We start from the raw sequence: 16496 nt of genomic DNA on the forward strand, positions 1-16496 counted from the left end.
CCTTTATTTTGTTTTCATTGGCTTCAACTGGCCATCCAGAACATGGTGCATCTTCAATATTGAAATTGCCAAAACAAAATTTTGTAAACCAGTTTTGGCACTGTCGTTCTGTCAATACATCTTCTCCATACACGTCACACAATTTTTTTCTCGCTTGAACAGCATTCTTACCTTTTCGGTAATAAAAGAGCAAAATATACCAAAAATGCTGCTTTCGATCTTCCATATTTGATGGGACACAAAAAATAAACAATTGCACAGAATCAAACAAAATTTTTTTCAAATAAGCTTTAAAATGCTAGCTGTCAAAATACATAATGATAATATGGTTTAGAATGAAAATGGCAGAAAAAATATGACTAACCCGTCTAGTGGTAAAAAAAACAAAATTACTTTCCGAGCAACTCAATAAATTTCTATACTACATGTAAAAAAAGAAGATAACATTGCTATTGCATATTCAAATATAAATTTGTATATGCATATTTCCTATGGAAGTGCTGTATTGTTGAATATGGGATAGCTTCCATGGCCAAAATATTTGAATTATGTAAAGCAGCCAGATTACAGGCATTCATGCATGTGCTATACAGAGCACCAAGCTCTTGCGGTTTAGCTCGTGAATTCTACACACCAAAATATCATATAATGCTTCCAATGATTCTATCCAGTGCTGGCACAGCTTCCCTATCATCAAATGTCACCACATACCACTGAAATAAACACTTCTAAAAAACCAAAAATTCCAGCAAATAACAAAACTTTAATGATTAAAAAAGCCTTCAGTCATATTTAATGGTCATCATCATGTTTACATGTTTTAGAGTGTAAATTGGAATTTACAAATTTTAAAACGGATGGAATACTTGAGCACCTCAAAGATGATATAACTGTTCAGTAAATGTTCTTAGTAAATTTCGAAAAAAGATTTCCAATGTGTTTTTATTAGCTTCAAATATTTTTCATTTTTTTATACATTTACCTTAGATTTTTTTGTACATCCTGTCAAGTCTATAAACCAATGTTAATTAAAATGCTACCAGAGGATCACATCTATCACCAATGATTCATCATTTCTTTATTCATAAATTATACATTATTAATAGATTAAATAATGAGATTAATGAGATAGATTTAATAATATAATGAGATTAAAATTATTGTTTTTGACTGTAGTCTGTGAATGAAACATTCTAAGAATAAATAAAAAAACTGTCTTATTCAGAAGCAAATCCAGTGGTCTTTCCAATGTAGGGAATAGAAATCCAGTAGGTTTTATTAAGGAATGATATGTATTCCTTTTGTCTCTTGCTAAATATCTTTAATTCTTTAAGAATATTTATAATCATATACAATCCATTTAATTCTAAAAATAAAAATTAATTAGATTTAGGTAATGTTATATATATATATATATATATTAAATACTATTGTAAAAATAATTCAAACAGGTATGGAATATCTCGGTTAATTGTCTTTTGGTCTACCCTGTACAGTAAATAATTTCTAATTAAATTTCAATCGTGTGCATATAAAGAAGAGATTTTAATAAACTTTTATTGTGTGTTGTATGTATACGATTTCACAAATATAGTCTCTTTCACAAAGTAATTAGAAACCATTGTCATTACGCTGTAAACATCTTACTGTATAGATTACAACAATATTCTATTATAATCGTAATATATAGAACGAAATAAAGCATAAAATGAAGCGGTTACTCGTTTTAATATTGATTTTTCTGTATTATTAATCGCTTCAACTTCGTCCAATATAATTTAAATTTCTATTATAATAATAATAATAGAAAACGGCAAAAGAACGTATAAATAATCTGTGTATAAAAGAAAATCGTCACAAGAGAAGACATTGGCAGGATGCGAGTATTTAACATTAAAAGTGATTTAAGATCTATCGATTTTTTTACTCTTTGTTTGGATTGTAATGTTTAATCTTTTCGCTGCTTGCACCTTTTGATTTTTTAAAACAAGCTCTGCACCCTTATAAAAAAATTCCTTAGTGTTTTTTTATATTTAAGGGAGTAAAACGTCCCTTTTTCTTATCTTAATTTTAGTCTAATTTTAGTCATGTGATTAAGAAAGACCCCCCTAAATTGTACAGGCACAAAACTCAAATAAATATAACGTTAAAACTCAAATGTATGTCACAATGCCGGGTTGCAATTTATAAAAAAACACGTGACTTCCGGTTCAGCGTGTTTTTAAAATAACTAATTCAAATTTTCAGAAATTACATCATCAATTCTGTATTATTATTTTATTTATGCCTCTATATTATTTATTTATTTTTAAACGATAGAGTACGAAGAAGATCTTTTAGATTATTATTTTTTTAAATAAATAAATAAACTAATGAAGACGTGGATATTATAAACATTAATCTTCAATATTTTACTTAATGGATTGAAATTTTTGCAACTTTTGTAAAAGAAAAATTAAGAATTATATAAAAATAATTACAAATTTATACATATATATCTAGTGTAATGGATTTTAAGAAGAAGTTCAATTTTCTATTTTCTTACATTTATTATTTATCCTTCACTTTATACGTTATTATTTATATAGTCTAGCTCTAAAGATTATAAACATAAGTATATAACTAGTGACATAACATATATACATTACTTTACCTATCCTTTACGGCTGCATATATATTAATATATAGAACGTAAAAACGAAAAAAATATAATAAATCGAGTATTAAAAAATTTATAAATTATTCGGCTGCAATTTAAAAAAAATTATAGACCTATAAATTCCCACCGTCGTCCGTCTGTCTGTTATTCCTTAATCTAGATGACGGTGTTAGACAGATAAAGGTCAAGACCATGTACGGAAAGAGCAGGGACAGAAGGTCCAAATTAAATATACACGAACTTTCGGTTTAGAGTGGAAGACATGTGATTTCAATTTAAAAATTTTCCCNGTTTTGGGCTTCAATTTGAAAAAATTATAGGCTTTTAAATTCCCACAGTCGTTTGTCAGTCTGTCCTTCCTTGATCTCGACAACGGTATTAGATAGATAAAATTCGAATCAGATATGGAAACCTTAGGGGTAGGAAGCCTCCATTAATTATATAAAAACTTTCGATGTAGACAGGAAGTCACGTAATTTTAATTAAAAAATTCCCCCCCCGAAAGGTGTTAGATAGATAATCTGCATGATTGTATTGTTAAAGGAAAAATATGACGTACAGGGGCAAGCCACTACTAATTTGAGGTAGAGAGCATATATTTTAAATGAAATAAATTAAAAATATGTGATTAAAAATTGAAACCCGGCATTGTAACGATGTCACAATACTTTTTGTTTGTTCAAAATTATTAAGAATGTTAAAAGAATTTATAACCAATCCATCAAGATGGAAAAATTGTGCTTCGAAGCTGTACTTTTAATTCACTTATTGAATACAAAATAGCGGCTCAAAAGTTATTTAACCTTTGTAAAATAATTGTTTAATTGCAATGCTTTGAAACAATTATAAATTACTTGGCATGTTTATCAAAATAATACACAGTTAACCGATTTCTGGATCATCCATAATTTAAATCAGATATTTGAAACGATTATATTGAAATAACTTTAGAAAATAGAAGAATAAACAATCTTAGATTTGCTAATGATATTGATTTATTAGCAAAGAATCTTCAAGAACTGACAAATCGACTGAGAAAACTTTCAAGGATTTTGACTCTCCATTAATATCTAGAAATCAAAAATTATAATTACTAACGAAACCTCACTTATCAATAAAAATACTGTCAAGACAAAAGATTAATGGCATTCATCCTGAAGAAGCTAAACAACAAATTCTTATTACACAGTGTACTTAGAAGTAATGGCAGATGGCAATCGATGTTAAAGCAAGGACTGAAAGTTCCATACTTCAAAGACTTGAGATTCTTTAAACTGATAGAAAAAAAATTTGTTTTAAAACTCAAACTACGTTTTATTTGGTTAATACAATTCTTCGTGGTTGAGGAATTTGAAGATCAACGGGCAATTATTTACAGTCGACCCCCCTATAACACTGTTGATTATTCCGCTTTATATGAATTCCATGTTGTACGAGTCACTTAGATTTTACAAATACATGTGCCGGGCTGTGAACGGCTCACGTATTTGTAAAATCTAAGTGACTCGTACAACATGGAATTCATATAAAACGGAATAATCAACAGTGTTATAGGGGGTCGACTGGGTATTGTGACATCGTCGATTGTCTGAAGCATTTTGTTTCAACAAATAGTCTTTGAAGCAAAATGCCTAAAAATTTCTTACATGGATCCATATGAAGAATGAAGAAATATGAAAGAAAAAACAAGATCAACGACTTAATATTATAACAACAATACAACTGAAACACGTGAAAAATGAAGGTCTCCCCTTTATGAGGAATAGGAAATGTATTGAAATATGCATTTATAATTATTAATATTCTAATAGCCATTAAAAATATGTAGCTTCTTGGAAAACCTGTCTGCAATTTAATTTGCAGACAGGCTTTCAACTTTAAAAGATAATGGCCTACAAATAATAATAATAATAATAATAATACAATTACACAAAGAATTATCAAATTAAATTTATAACTGTAAATGTGTGGCATTTATAAATGAACATCCATTAGAAAGTATTTAGAATAAATGTCATATTTACCTCTTAATTCAAATGTATTTAATTTTAGAGACAATACGATATTTATATTCATTTAAAATTATATGCCAATTAAATAAGAAAAAATATTTAAAATGACAAATCAAATTATATAGATCGATTTTTATAAATAATATAATATAAATTTTCATAAAAGAATTAAAATTTATTTGTATTAATATAAATAGGATATAGTTTTTTTTCTGTTTAATTCTTCGGGATAAATCGTATCCTTGAGAAATTATAAAGAGATCATTGAGAACATAGGCGGTCCTCTGCGAAATTTACAAACGTGTACGGTAGAACTTGTTTTCTTTCGGGGTCTATAAATGGGGTTTCTTTTCGGGTGGCGATATTGGGTGAATTTTCTTTGTTATTTAAAATTCAATTGAAATGTCAGTAAACTATCATTAAATATAAATCAATACAAATATTTTATAATGCGTGTCCGTTTGTCCTCTATAGATATCGAAAAAACTATTTAGAGTAGGGTCGTCAACCTTCTGTCCTGAAAAACCCTTTCAACAGACCTGAAATTTTCCCTAAAACTAACAGAGTTCACATAAAACACAATTGTTTACATTAAGGCGCAGGCGGCATGGCACAATTGAGCAAAAACCTCATGTCATGAAGCGACTTGCTTTATCACAATTGAGAACAGTTATGAGTCGTGTGACTTTTAGGAGCTCTTACTCGTGGCTGAAGCTCCATAAACCAATATAGGCAGACTTTATATTTTCTCCCTAAACTTCGCTCCATTCTGCTGATTTCCCCCTAAATTTAAAGGAGGGGACCTCTATTTTGGTCTCACTGATCTAGAATGCTCCAAAGGGAAATTATTTATCAGCAGTAACTTTTTAAGAGAAATCGAACGGTGCAGTTGATATTAGTCCCCGGAGGCCAAAATTAGAACTAATGCCTTATTATGACATTTAGAGGGTTCCTGAAAGGTCTATCGAGGATAATTAGCAGAGACAAACAAAAAAAATTAAAATCAAATTAAGAGTTTGGCCTGGGTATCTCAGATAGTCTCTAATGAAAAGCAAAACAGTAAACGTGATAAAACCAAGAGTTTTATATAAAAATAATTGAGATCATCCGAGCAATCTCGCGAAATTTTCAGTATAAAAATACAGAGTGTTGGCTTCGAAAATTAGCATTAACCAATTAGCAACCGTCTTAGTTTAAATACACGAAGATTTGCATACTATTGACGTGATTTCATTTTTCACGTCAATGTAATTTAAGGCGTATTTATGCATTATTGATGACGTTATTGGAGTTATTTACGATGTCACATTGTTATAACTCACTGTACTGTTATTGATGGGGTCAGTATTAAACACGAAATTCGAAAATTTCGACTCTCTCTCCCTTTTAGTTTTTGAGAACATTATATCTGCATGACAGAACGAGTGAAAAATCACTAAAAATTACATCACTAAACGGTAATATCTGAGAAGTTTTTGCTAAATTGTCAGTCGGACATTTTAAAACTACTTGTGAAGTGGAAAACTCCCGTTTGATGAACAATTTACGACGAGACATTTAACGACCGGAAATTTCTCCACGTGGCGTTGGCCCTTTAAAAGGACTTCTATCTGAAAATTACCCCGTGTTTCGACGAGTCAAATCGTCCAGATTTAGTAGAAAGTATCTTTAAACTTTTCCATTTGTAAGTGAAAACCTACAGCATCAACAGAATGATTAAGTCCAAAGTTTAAGAAGTGTTTTCGAATGAAGGAAAATTGAATCTTTTACGATACTATAAATTATTCCAACTTAACCCAGTTAATAAAGTCAAAAAGATTCTTTATAATAAAGATGATCTAATTGATGTAATCTTCTAATTCTTAATTAGCAAGCCATTGACTATAATGAGTGATCTTCAAACCATTCGAGTTCTTCCATTATTTAAGAAGTAATTTTACTAATTTCAATCGATATTACTCTTTTTATCCTTTTGAGGTTCTTAATAGTTTATCTATTGTACTCGTTTTACGACTGTAAACACCATTAGAAAATATATTATTTATAATTGACTACTTGACTTATAATTATACACAAATACATCTGAACACTTTTAAGAATATTATAAACTTATTAATTAAGTATTATTATTTTGTTTGCCAGCAAAATTTATCCATTTATATGAGGAGAATTCGGACTCTTAAAATCTTATCATATATTATACATATTTTATAATTAAATTATAAAAATATATTATACATAATTATAATTAAATTATCATGGAGAATTACACGTTAATCTTAATTAGAGTGAATCGTAATTAATATATAATCGCATTATATTTGTGATTATAATTTTCTTCATATTTAATTCGTATCGACTGCAATTCTTTAATTGTTTCTTACGAATAAACTTAACTTGATAAATGTTAAATCGCTTTCTATGTGGTAATTTTACTGTCGTCAATTATTTATTCCACTTATAATATATTCATCGTCTTTCCAGAGCGATTTCCTTTGAGATAAAAGGGTAAAACAGGGTATAACATGACCTAGAATAAATATAAACATCGTTTAATAATTTAACGTAATTATAAAGTATGAATTTACGGAACAAACTCCATAAATCCATTAATTTAAGAGCTCCATAAATCCATACTTTATAATTATGTTAAATTATTGAATGGTATTTAAAGCTTATACAGAAATAAGATAATTTTTTTTTTTAGTAATTTTGAAAAGAATAAACAAATTTTATTTAAATTAAACTTAAGAAAAATACAAGAAAAATTTAAGAAATTTTAATATTTGATAAACTTATCAAAATATCTTCGGGTTTATTTATTCTGCTTAATAAATTTATACGGTAAACCAAATAAAGGACGATTGTCAAATTTTTGATGCGGATGCAAAAATGCGAGTTTTCGAATAAACTTTAGTCCGTTCTGTTTGTCGTACCACAGAATTAAACGTGAACCAATGTCAATACTTTGACAGTTTGACAGAATTTTGTAAATAGTTGCGAAGTGTGAACTTCTCTGTTGGGTTGTGTTTTCGAGGAGAATGACCTCTATCAATATACTTTCAAATAAATCGAATTTTATTACCTAAATAATGGAAAACTTTTTAAATCTTTGCAATAGAAAATTTTCTATAAAATTCTCTTATATTTTCCATTTCAAATTGTTTATATATTTAAAAATAAATAAGTAAATATTATCCTACACTCCAATCTACCATTAAATATTAAATTTGTAAATACAGTATAAAAAGATATTTTAAAATAAGTAGAACAATATATTTATTTTCCATAGTTATAAACTATATTTCTATACTTTTAAATATATAAATACATTTAAGTTAGTATTTTTATTATAGGAAAGATTTGGAATGTAATTGAATTCCCAGAATATCTTTTAAGTTAAAAATATTGTTTTCTAACTTGAAAATTTCTTGGTAAATTATTTTCTTTATCTATTTAATGTGAAAAAATAACTAAAACGTTGAAAATATAACTGTTTATGTCGATATTATAGATCTTTTCTTTATGATTCATTCACCATTGTAACGCCGTTTGGTTAGCTTTTCCTAGAAGCATTCGACCGTCCAATGTTTCTTTGAGAAATAACAGACAATTCGAGCGCTCCTGATAAAAAAAAAGACCCTTTAAATCAATATAAACGTTGACCCGAATTGTTTCCTATGGGGTGAGATATATTTTGTAGTATTTTGTTCGTTCGAGTCCTAGTTCTTGAATGGGTTATGATTTTAAGAAGGGAACATCTAAACACTATACTTCTATATAACATAAAAATTTATAAAATAAATTAATATATTAGAGTATAATAATAAGCTTAATAAAATAAGTTAACAAGCTATTAATAATTTATAAAATATATAATTTTATTATACAAATTTTTCCAACGTTACAATGAATAATTTCATTAACGAGCATTAATTAACTCCCTGTAAGTTATGTAATTCAATTATTAATTTGTTTATAATTAAATTAATTAATTTCTTAATTTTTTAAATAAGTTATTTACTAAATTTTATTATCCTTTCACTCGAATCAACTATTATTAAATTACAAACGAAATATATTTTACTTTCTTAAATTCTTTAATAATAAATATTTTATATATACGTATTTATTTATTTAATTGATATATGATTTAGTAAAGTTAATAAAACAAAATAAAACATAATTTCTTAAATAAATAAAATGATATAAAAGTTTAAATACAAAACCATTATAAATGAGTGAGTCAACAGAAAATATTTAAGGAAAATAACGAGAATTATATTTATTTTTAATGAATATTTCAAACAAGTAATAACAGCAGTAGTAGACACTAGAATGATAATTTATTTACCTCTGGTCCTTTCGTAACTCTTGTCGATAATATCACTAAGGATCTCGTTCTTGCTGGATAAATAATAACCAGGAATGTAATAAGTTTGTATAATATCAATTTTGTGTTCTTTAGCAAGAGGAACCAAAGCCTCTTCTATCTGTTTGTCGGAAGTGTCCTCTGCAACTAGCAGTATGACGTTATACCAATTAAATTTTTTCAGTAACGAAATGACTGCTTTCGAGATCTTGGAGCTTGGAGGCAAAGTTCTAGCAAACGTTTTGTATAAAGTTTTGTTCGATACTTTCTTATCCGAACATTTCTGTAAATATTAAATGAAAAAATATCATTTTAATTATTTAAATTATTTTATAATATATATATTTATTTATTTATTGTGGTAATTGTGATAAAAAATTATATAAAAAGTCAAATATTTCGTTAGAAATTAATTAATGTTGAAATCCGTGGTGTAATGTAGTTGTATTGAACGTTACTTGATATATGTAACTGCCCCTGTACAAAGTTTTAAGATGCGCCTTAGTTTTACTATAGAAAAATGCTAAAAAAAACAAATAAAAATATTTTATTCCAAATTACTGATTAATAAAAAAAATATTAATAAAAAGTTTCTAAAAGTCAAATATTTCATTAAAAACTCCTCGACTATTGATGTATCGCATTACAATTGTGACTACAACGGATTATGTGTGAAAAATAGGATCACGATTCAAAAATTTCTGTCTATAGTTTTCTATGTTAAACAGATTTAAACTTAAAATTCAATTAAAAATTATTTATTATGACATGGTCACAATGCCGTGCTGCAATTTTTAATCATATTCTTAATTTATTTAATTAAAAATATATGCTCTCCATCTCAAATAAGTAATGGTTTGCCCCTGTACATCACACTTTCCTGTTAGCAACAGAGTCGTGCAGGTAATCTATCTAACTCCTTTTGGCAGCAAATTTTTGAATTAAAATTACGTGACTTCCGGTTTAGACCGGATATAGTTAACGGGACCTTTTGCCCCTAAGCTTTCCATATCTGGTCTCGATTTATCTAACATTGTTCTTGAAATTAAGAATGGACAGACAGTGAGAATTTATAGGTTTACACAACAGATACATTTCTTATTAAATTCTAAGAAAATTATGAAATATCCAACTTCTATTGAAGAATTTCATCTGTATACAAGTACTTCTATTCAAAATTTTAATAATGATATATATATATTTTACTAAAAGATGACAAGGAAAATATATTTACGAGCGCATCTCCACTCTCAGAGATGTCTCGAAACTCGGAGTTACGATATTTTATATAGCAATTTCCGTTTATAATTGGATCAACTGTTAAATTCAGCCTTAGTTAAATGATATTTGTATGCAAAATTCGCAACCAATGTATCATTAATAAAGGTAGAAATTTTTTATGAATTTGTAAAATAAAGACCAATTTGTTTAATGATAAAACCTTTGGTTACGGTAGCAAAGAAAAAAAATTAGAATTTATTATCAAAAATCGGCAATATTTAAGTAGATTAAAATCTAAATTTTTTAAAAAAGAAAAATTTTAAGCCATCTTATCAAAGTTTTATTACTTTTATGAACGAAATATATCATTTGAAATGCTATTTTATATTCAAATTGTTAACGTAATCATTCGTACAAAAGGAAAGTTTATTTAGAAGAACTAAGAATAAAATATTCTGTATGTATTAAATTGGGCTGTAATTTGAAGAAATTGTAGACCTGTAAATTCCGATCAAGACCAGAAGTCACGTCATTTAAATTCAAAAATTCTCCCCTGAAAGGTGTTAGATAGACGATCGGCACGACTCTACTGTTATAGGAAAAGTATGATTTACAGGGGCAAGACACTAGTTTGAGGTGGAGAGCATATATTTTAAATTAAATAAATTAAAAATATAATTAAAAATTGCAGTCTAGCATTGTTGTGGCGATGTCACAATATTTTTTTTTATGTTCTAAATATAATTCATAAAAGCAGTTGTGAAGTAAGATGAAAGTTAAATATAACTTTCATAGTTTTAACGAATTGTAGATCTTTCCTCACTCCCCATATTTAAGAAAGTAGAAATGAATGTAAATTTAATAGAAAATGTGCAGTTTTAGTTATTAATGGACTACTTTTATATGTATTTAGTAGCAAGAAAGTAGCGGTATTCAATGGTAACGACGTTGTTTATAAAAGAAAAAAGGTTAAACATTTAAAGGTTAGGCACCTCTTTGTTGCAAATAAACGAGTATAAGTGGAAGATAAAATACTTCAGATTAAAGTAAATAAAGTAATAAATTTTCTATTTTTAAAATAAACATGAAAATTTCACTTATTATTTGGAGTAGAACGTTAAAAGAAAAAAAAAATTAGAAAAGAGCAATCGATATAGAAATTATGTAAATTTTTAGAATAATATTTAATAAATTAATTGATTCGCCTTAAAGTGTTTTATTAAAAATCCATCAGAATTCATTCGCTAATGAAAAATTGATTGAAAGAAGAAGAAAAGATTTTTAAAAAATATATATTGAAGTACTTTTCGTGTCGAAAGTAGGTTAAAATAACATTTAAATGAAGAATAAATTCTTAAGAAAATATTAAATAAATCATTTATTCTTAGAATTTAAAATTTATAGGTCATAACCGACATTTTTCCATCTTAATCTATCGATAAAAAGATGATTTTTCTATTAAATATTGTCACTTTTTTCATCATTATTGACATTATTATTACCTCAATATATGCTGCTGTTTATTTATTATAAAGCTGTAAAATGTATTAATTGTCAATATTAAATACTTTTAATGCCATTTTATTTGATTTTCTTTTATATTTTTCCACAAATAACGTCAATAATTATAATTGTTAAAGAGAAACATTGTCATCCTTACGAACAGAACCTATTTTTTAGGTGAAATTTATAAGGTAATGTCGTTATTAAGCAATTAGAAACAATTATTTATTTAGTTTATTACACATTAAATCCAAAAAATTACAGTAGAGAAGGAATAAAGAGTCATCATCAAACCGGAGAGAAGATAGAAGTGGGTCTACTCGATAAAAAAAGGGGAGAATTTTATGACGATTTAAAAAGTATTAAAAGCATCGGAATTGTTTTTATACTTTTTATAAGTGATAAATTAAAAATTCGAGTGACTGCTTTACATAAAAACTGTTTTTAATATTTTATGACTGATAAAACATACAAGTTTCGTTTAAGCGTTTGTAGATAGGCTCAAAAATTTGAATATAATTATAAAATTGGGACCATTCGAGAAAGTATAACGTAAGAGAAAGGCCGAAGGTCAGAAATACAAGAATACAAATATAATTGGCTACAGTATGTTAACAGAATAGCAGTAAATAGATTATTCCAAGCTGTTCTTAGGTATCAACCGACAGGAAGGAAGATGGAGAATGAGCTTAATCTATTCGTAGATGATGATGATGCTAAAATTGGATGTTCAAAAAAGCAAAATGTCTGTTAAAAATTTATTTCTGTTTATATTAAGTTAGTATAAGATCTAAATAAAGAGCCATGCTTGTCAAATTTTCTAGTCATTTAAATGTAAAATTTTGTCTGTAACTGTGAATCGTACTATTTTTTGCAGTTTACAGAGTTTTAATTTGTAAATAAAGCTAAAAGTTTATACGATCCACCAACACAAGAAATGAATAGGACCAAAGTGTAAAAGTTATTCCAAAAATCTCACGAGTTCAAATGGTAGGAACTTTTAATTGGTCCTTTTCGAGATAACAGTCAATTGGATTTCTTTATAGGTCTACAATAATTCAAAACGTACACTTTGATTGGGCTGTAATATGAAAAAAATTGTATACCTATAAATTTCCACTGTCATCCGTCTGTCTGTTCTTCCTTAATCTCGAGAACGATGTTAAATAGATAAAAGTCAAGACCAGTTGTAGAAAGCTTAGGGGCAGAAGTTCCCGATTAACTGTATATAAACATTCGATATACAATGGAAGCCACGTGATTTCAATTCAAAAATTTCCCCAGAACGGAGTTACATAGATGACCGGCATGATTTTCTTGTTAACAGGAAAAGTATGATGTTTCAGGGGCAAGACATTGATTTGAGGTGGAGAGCATATATTTTTAAATTAAACGTGCATCCCGACATTGTGAACATATCATAATGATTTTTGCTCGTTTTAAGAATATTTTTAATTGATGAAATATATAAGAATACGACAATCTTTTTTTCATTTTTTCGTATTGAATGGATGAAACATAAAACATGAAATTTCATAAAGTTGACATCGTAAACTATTTTATAATATCGACTCCATAAATTTTGTAAATTCTTGATTAGTTTCCGCTGTCAATTTGTCTGTACGTACAGATACTACGTCTCAAAACAGATGTTTTGATTCTGTCAGATCGGTTTTCGTTTTATGACCCCGATGTAAGTTTTAAATATAAACAAATTATTAAATTTTCAGTATAAGATATTTTGATTTTAAATACTGTAGTTTATTCAAAACTTTATATATTTGTTACTATTCTAAAAATACAAATATTAATTCTATGGAAGAGAGTGAGAGTCAGAGAAGAGCAATATCAAATTCATCTCTTCGGTTAGATATTGGAGCAAAGGAATTTATGGTTTTCAATGTATAAACTGAGATACAACAAGTAATATTTTCAAATTCAGGCGACAAAAACAAAGAGAAAAAACTCGTCTTCCAGCCCAAACAAAGAACTAAATATAATAAATAAGTAGTGTCGAATTATAAAATTACGTATAAAAATGGCAAAAAGATTAATTTTGTGGGTAAGGATGAGTTTTATAAAAAAAAATTATAAACGCTAATAACCAGTAAAATCGTCTTTAAGTCCGACCTACTGGAGATAAGCGCGACCCCCTTTATCTCACTACCTCCTCGACCTTTAACCTCCAAAATTTAATAGCATAAATTCCCCTAATATATAAATTTCCCTGCAAAATTTCAGAAATTGTCGATAAAAAGCACAAGAGTTATTAAGCTTTAAACAGGGTGAACAAAAACGTCCCCTCACATACGCTAACATCATACATACATGGAAAAAAATCCCTAATTTTTTTGCATTTCTGGACGTCCTCGATTCCAAAATTGTAAAAATCTTGGAGGTAATTTTTTGACCGATGGCCATACTTTCCCTCTGTTATATAACAGAATCGGAAAGTAAAATGTATGGCTCCTAAAGTTATTATGTGCTTCATAATAATATTTTTCCTAAATAATTGCAGATAATATGTTTCGTTTTATGTAAAACGATGCGTAACAGAACGCATTCGATTACATCAGACGATAATAATAAATATGATTATATACCTGATTGTATTTATTATTATCTTATGTAAAAGAAATGGCTACAAAGAAAAGTAAACTTGTAACGAGCACTTATTTATTGTGACACGGTCACAATGCCGCCGGGCTGCAATTTTTAATCATATTTTTAATGTATTTAATTTAAAATATATGCTCTCCACCTCAAATTAGTAGTGTCTTGCCCCAGTACATCATACTTTTCCTGCTAACAGTGAAGTCGTGCCGATCATGTATCCGTTGGGGGGAATTTTTGAATTAAAATTACCTAATTTACGATCTAAAATGGAAGTTTTTATATAGTTAATCGGAGCCTTCTGCCCCTAAAATTTCTGTATTTCTCTTCACTTTAATTTATCTAATACAGTTCTCGAGATTAATCTGTTTTCTAGGAAAAGATTTTGATAATTATTTCATAATTTAATCGACAAAATTGTCTTAAAATAAGCCAGAAGATTGAAATTTATGTATTTTATTTATTAAATTTTCAATTTCCTTTTAAAAATGAATAAAATTTCAATAAAATTACAAATATTAATCGTTTTAAATGGATCAAGTGTAAATTATGTAACCAAATTGTACATTAATCCTTTATTCGCATCTATAATAATTCGATGCTTAACCATTCTTTACATTTTAATAAATTAGTATATATTAAATTTAATAATAACAAAATCGTGAGAAAATTCATGAAAAAACAAAGAGTTTTCTTCTGTGTTAGATGAGGAAGGAATCTCAATAATCCTCAATAATGAGAAATGAGAAAGATTCTTCTTCATTTATTCGGGACATCACACAATTTATTTTATTTATAATAATAAATTGGACTTCTAAAATATTGTATAAGCTAATTTTGGATAGAATTTAAAGCCAAAATCTATCATTTTCAATTAGTTTTCTCATAGATTAATTAAAGGAGCTCAATTAATTGTTTTAAAATGAAACCAATTTACCACTATTGTTTATAAAGACCGATTAAATGAATGAACACAAATCACTAGAATATAAATTAATGAATTAAAATTTAACAAATATAAACTACTCGACTTCAAATTTATCTCCTAAAAAATAATTTAAAGTATTTATATGGGGGCAACATCGAGTATTGAAGACACTGAAGAGGACTTACACAAAATTCTCATCTTATACTATTGTATCAATACAAAGATAAATGCATAAAATATTTTTTATTACAACAAAAAAATCAATATCTTTTTATTATTTATAATATTTTTATACGCGAAAGTATAATATATAAGTTTAAAAGTGACTTTGAAGTTATATATTATACTGTGGTGTATATACGAAAAGCATTAGAGGTGCAAAAATCGAAGAGCTTGGAATTTATTCTAAAATTAAAATATATTTTTTTTTATTATGAAATGAAACTTTTTTTGGATTATTTACTGGGGAATCGTGTCATTCTATCAATAGGGTAAGATTCAAATTTATCACGAGTTAACTCTGTAAATAATTCAATAATTTCGGTATGAATCTTATATGAATCTTTATAGGAGAGTGCATTGACTCCAAATATTTTTCTAACCGATTTATATAGTAGTGGATAGAAAAATATTTGACATTCATAACGTGTCGATATGAGTTTTTTAGTAAATTCTATTAAATTGCATGAATTTTCAATAAAAATCCTCCTACATCCAGCATCCCTTATCAAAGTTTCATCACTTCTAAATGCTTTTTTTCTTTTTTATATATATTGACGAGTCAAAAATTCAAAAGAAAAGTCATCATTTAAGCATAAAATACTTTCTAAAAATTTGATATTTATACATATAAAAACGTTTCCACATTAAAAAATTCATTAAAATTATTTTTTAATTTGTTCCGAGAGCATATTTATTTATTTATTACTAATTTATTAAACTGCTTTAAAAATACACTTGAGATAATTAATTACTAATTATTTAAATTAATTAAATAAGTTTTAATACAAATATATAATTTTTTTCAGTTTAATTTTATGTAAAATTTATTTATTTTTTGAAAATTTAATTAAGAACTCAAAAATTAGATGAATAAATTAATGATGTTTATTATTATTTAATTAAGTAAAAAGGTAATGTTGAAAATTTTATTTTTATGAAAATAAATGTTCAAAATTGAATTTTTAA

General features: G+C 27.0%; 1 protein-coding gene across 1 annotated transcript in view; it reads right to left on the reverse strand.

The window, feature by feature from the left end:
• LOC111630033 (guanylate cyclase 32E-like) overlaps positions 1-16496 on the reverse strand; it is an 81624-nt gene that overhangs the window by 26409 nt on the left and 38719 nt on the right. The window contains exon 2 of the mRNA XM_023374035.1: positions 9026-9326. Coding sequence (XP_023229803.1) covers positions 9026-9326 — 301 coding nt within the window. The remainder of the gene's footprint in view (positions 1-9025; positions 9327-16496) is intronic.

This window comes from Centruroides sculpturatus, unplaced genomic scaffold (genome assembly GCF_000671375.1).
Source record: "Centruroides sculpturatus isolate CEXI.00-Female unplaced genomic scaffold, Cexi_2.0 scaffold646, whole genome shotgun sequence".
Classification (NCBI taxonomy): Eukaryota; Metazoa; Arthropoda; class Arachnida; order Scorpiones; family Buthidae; genus Centruroides; species Centruroides sculpturatus.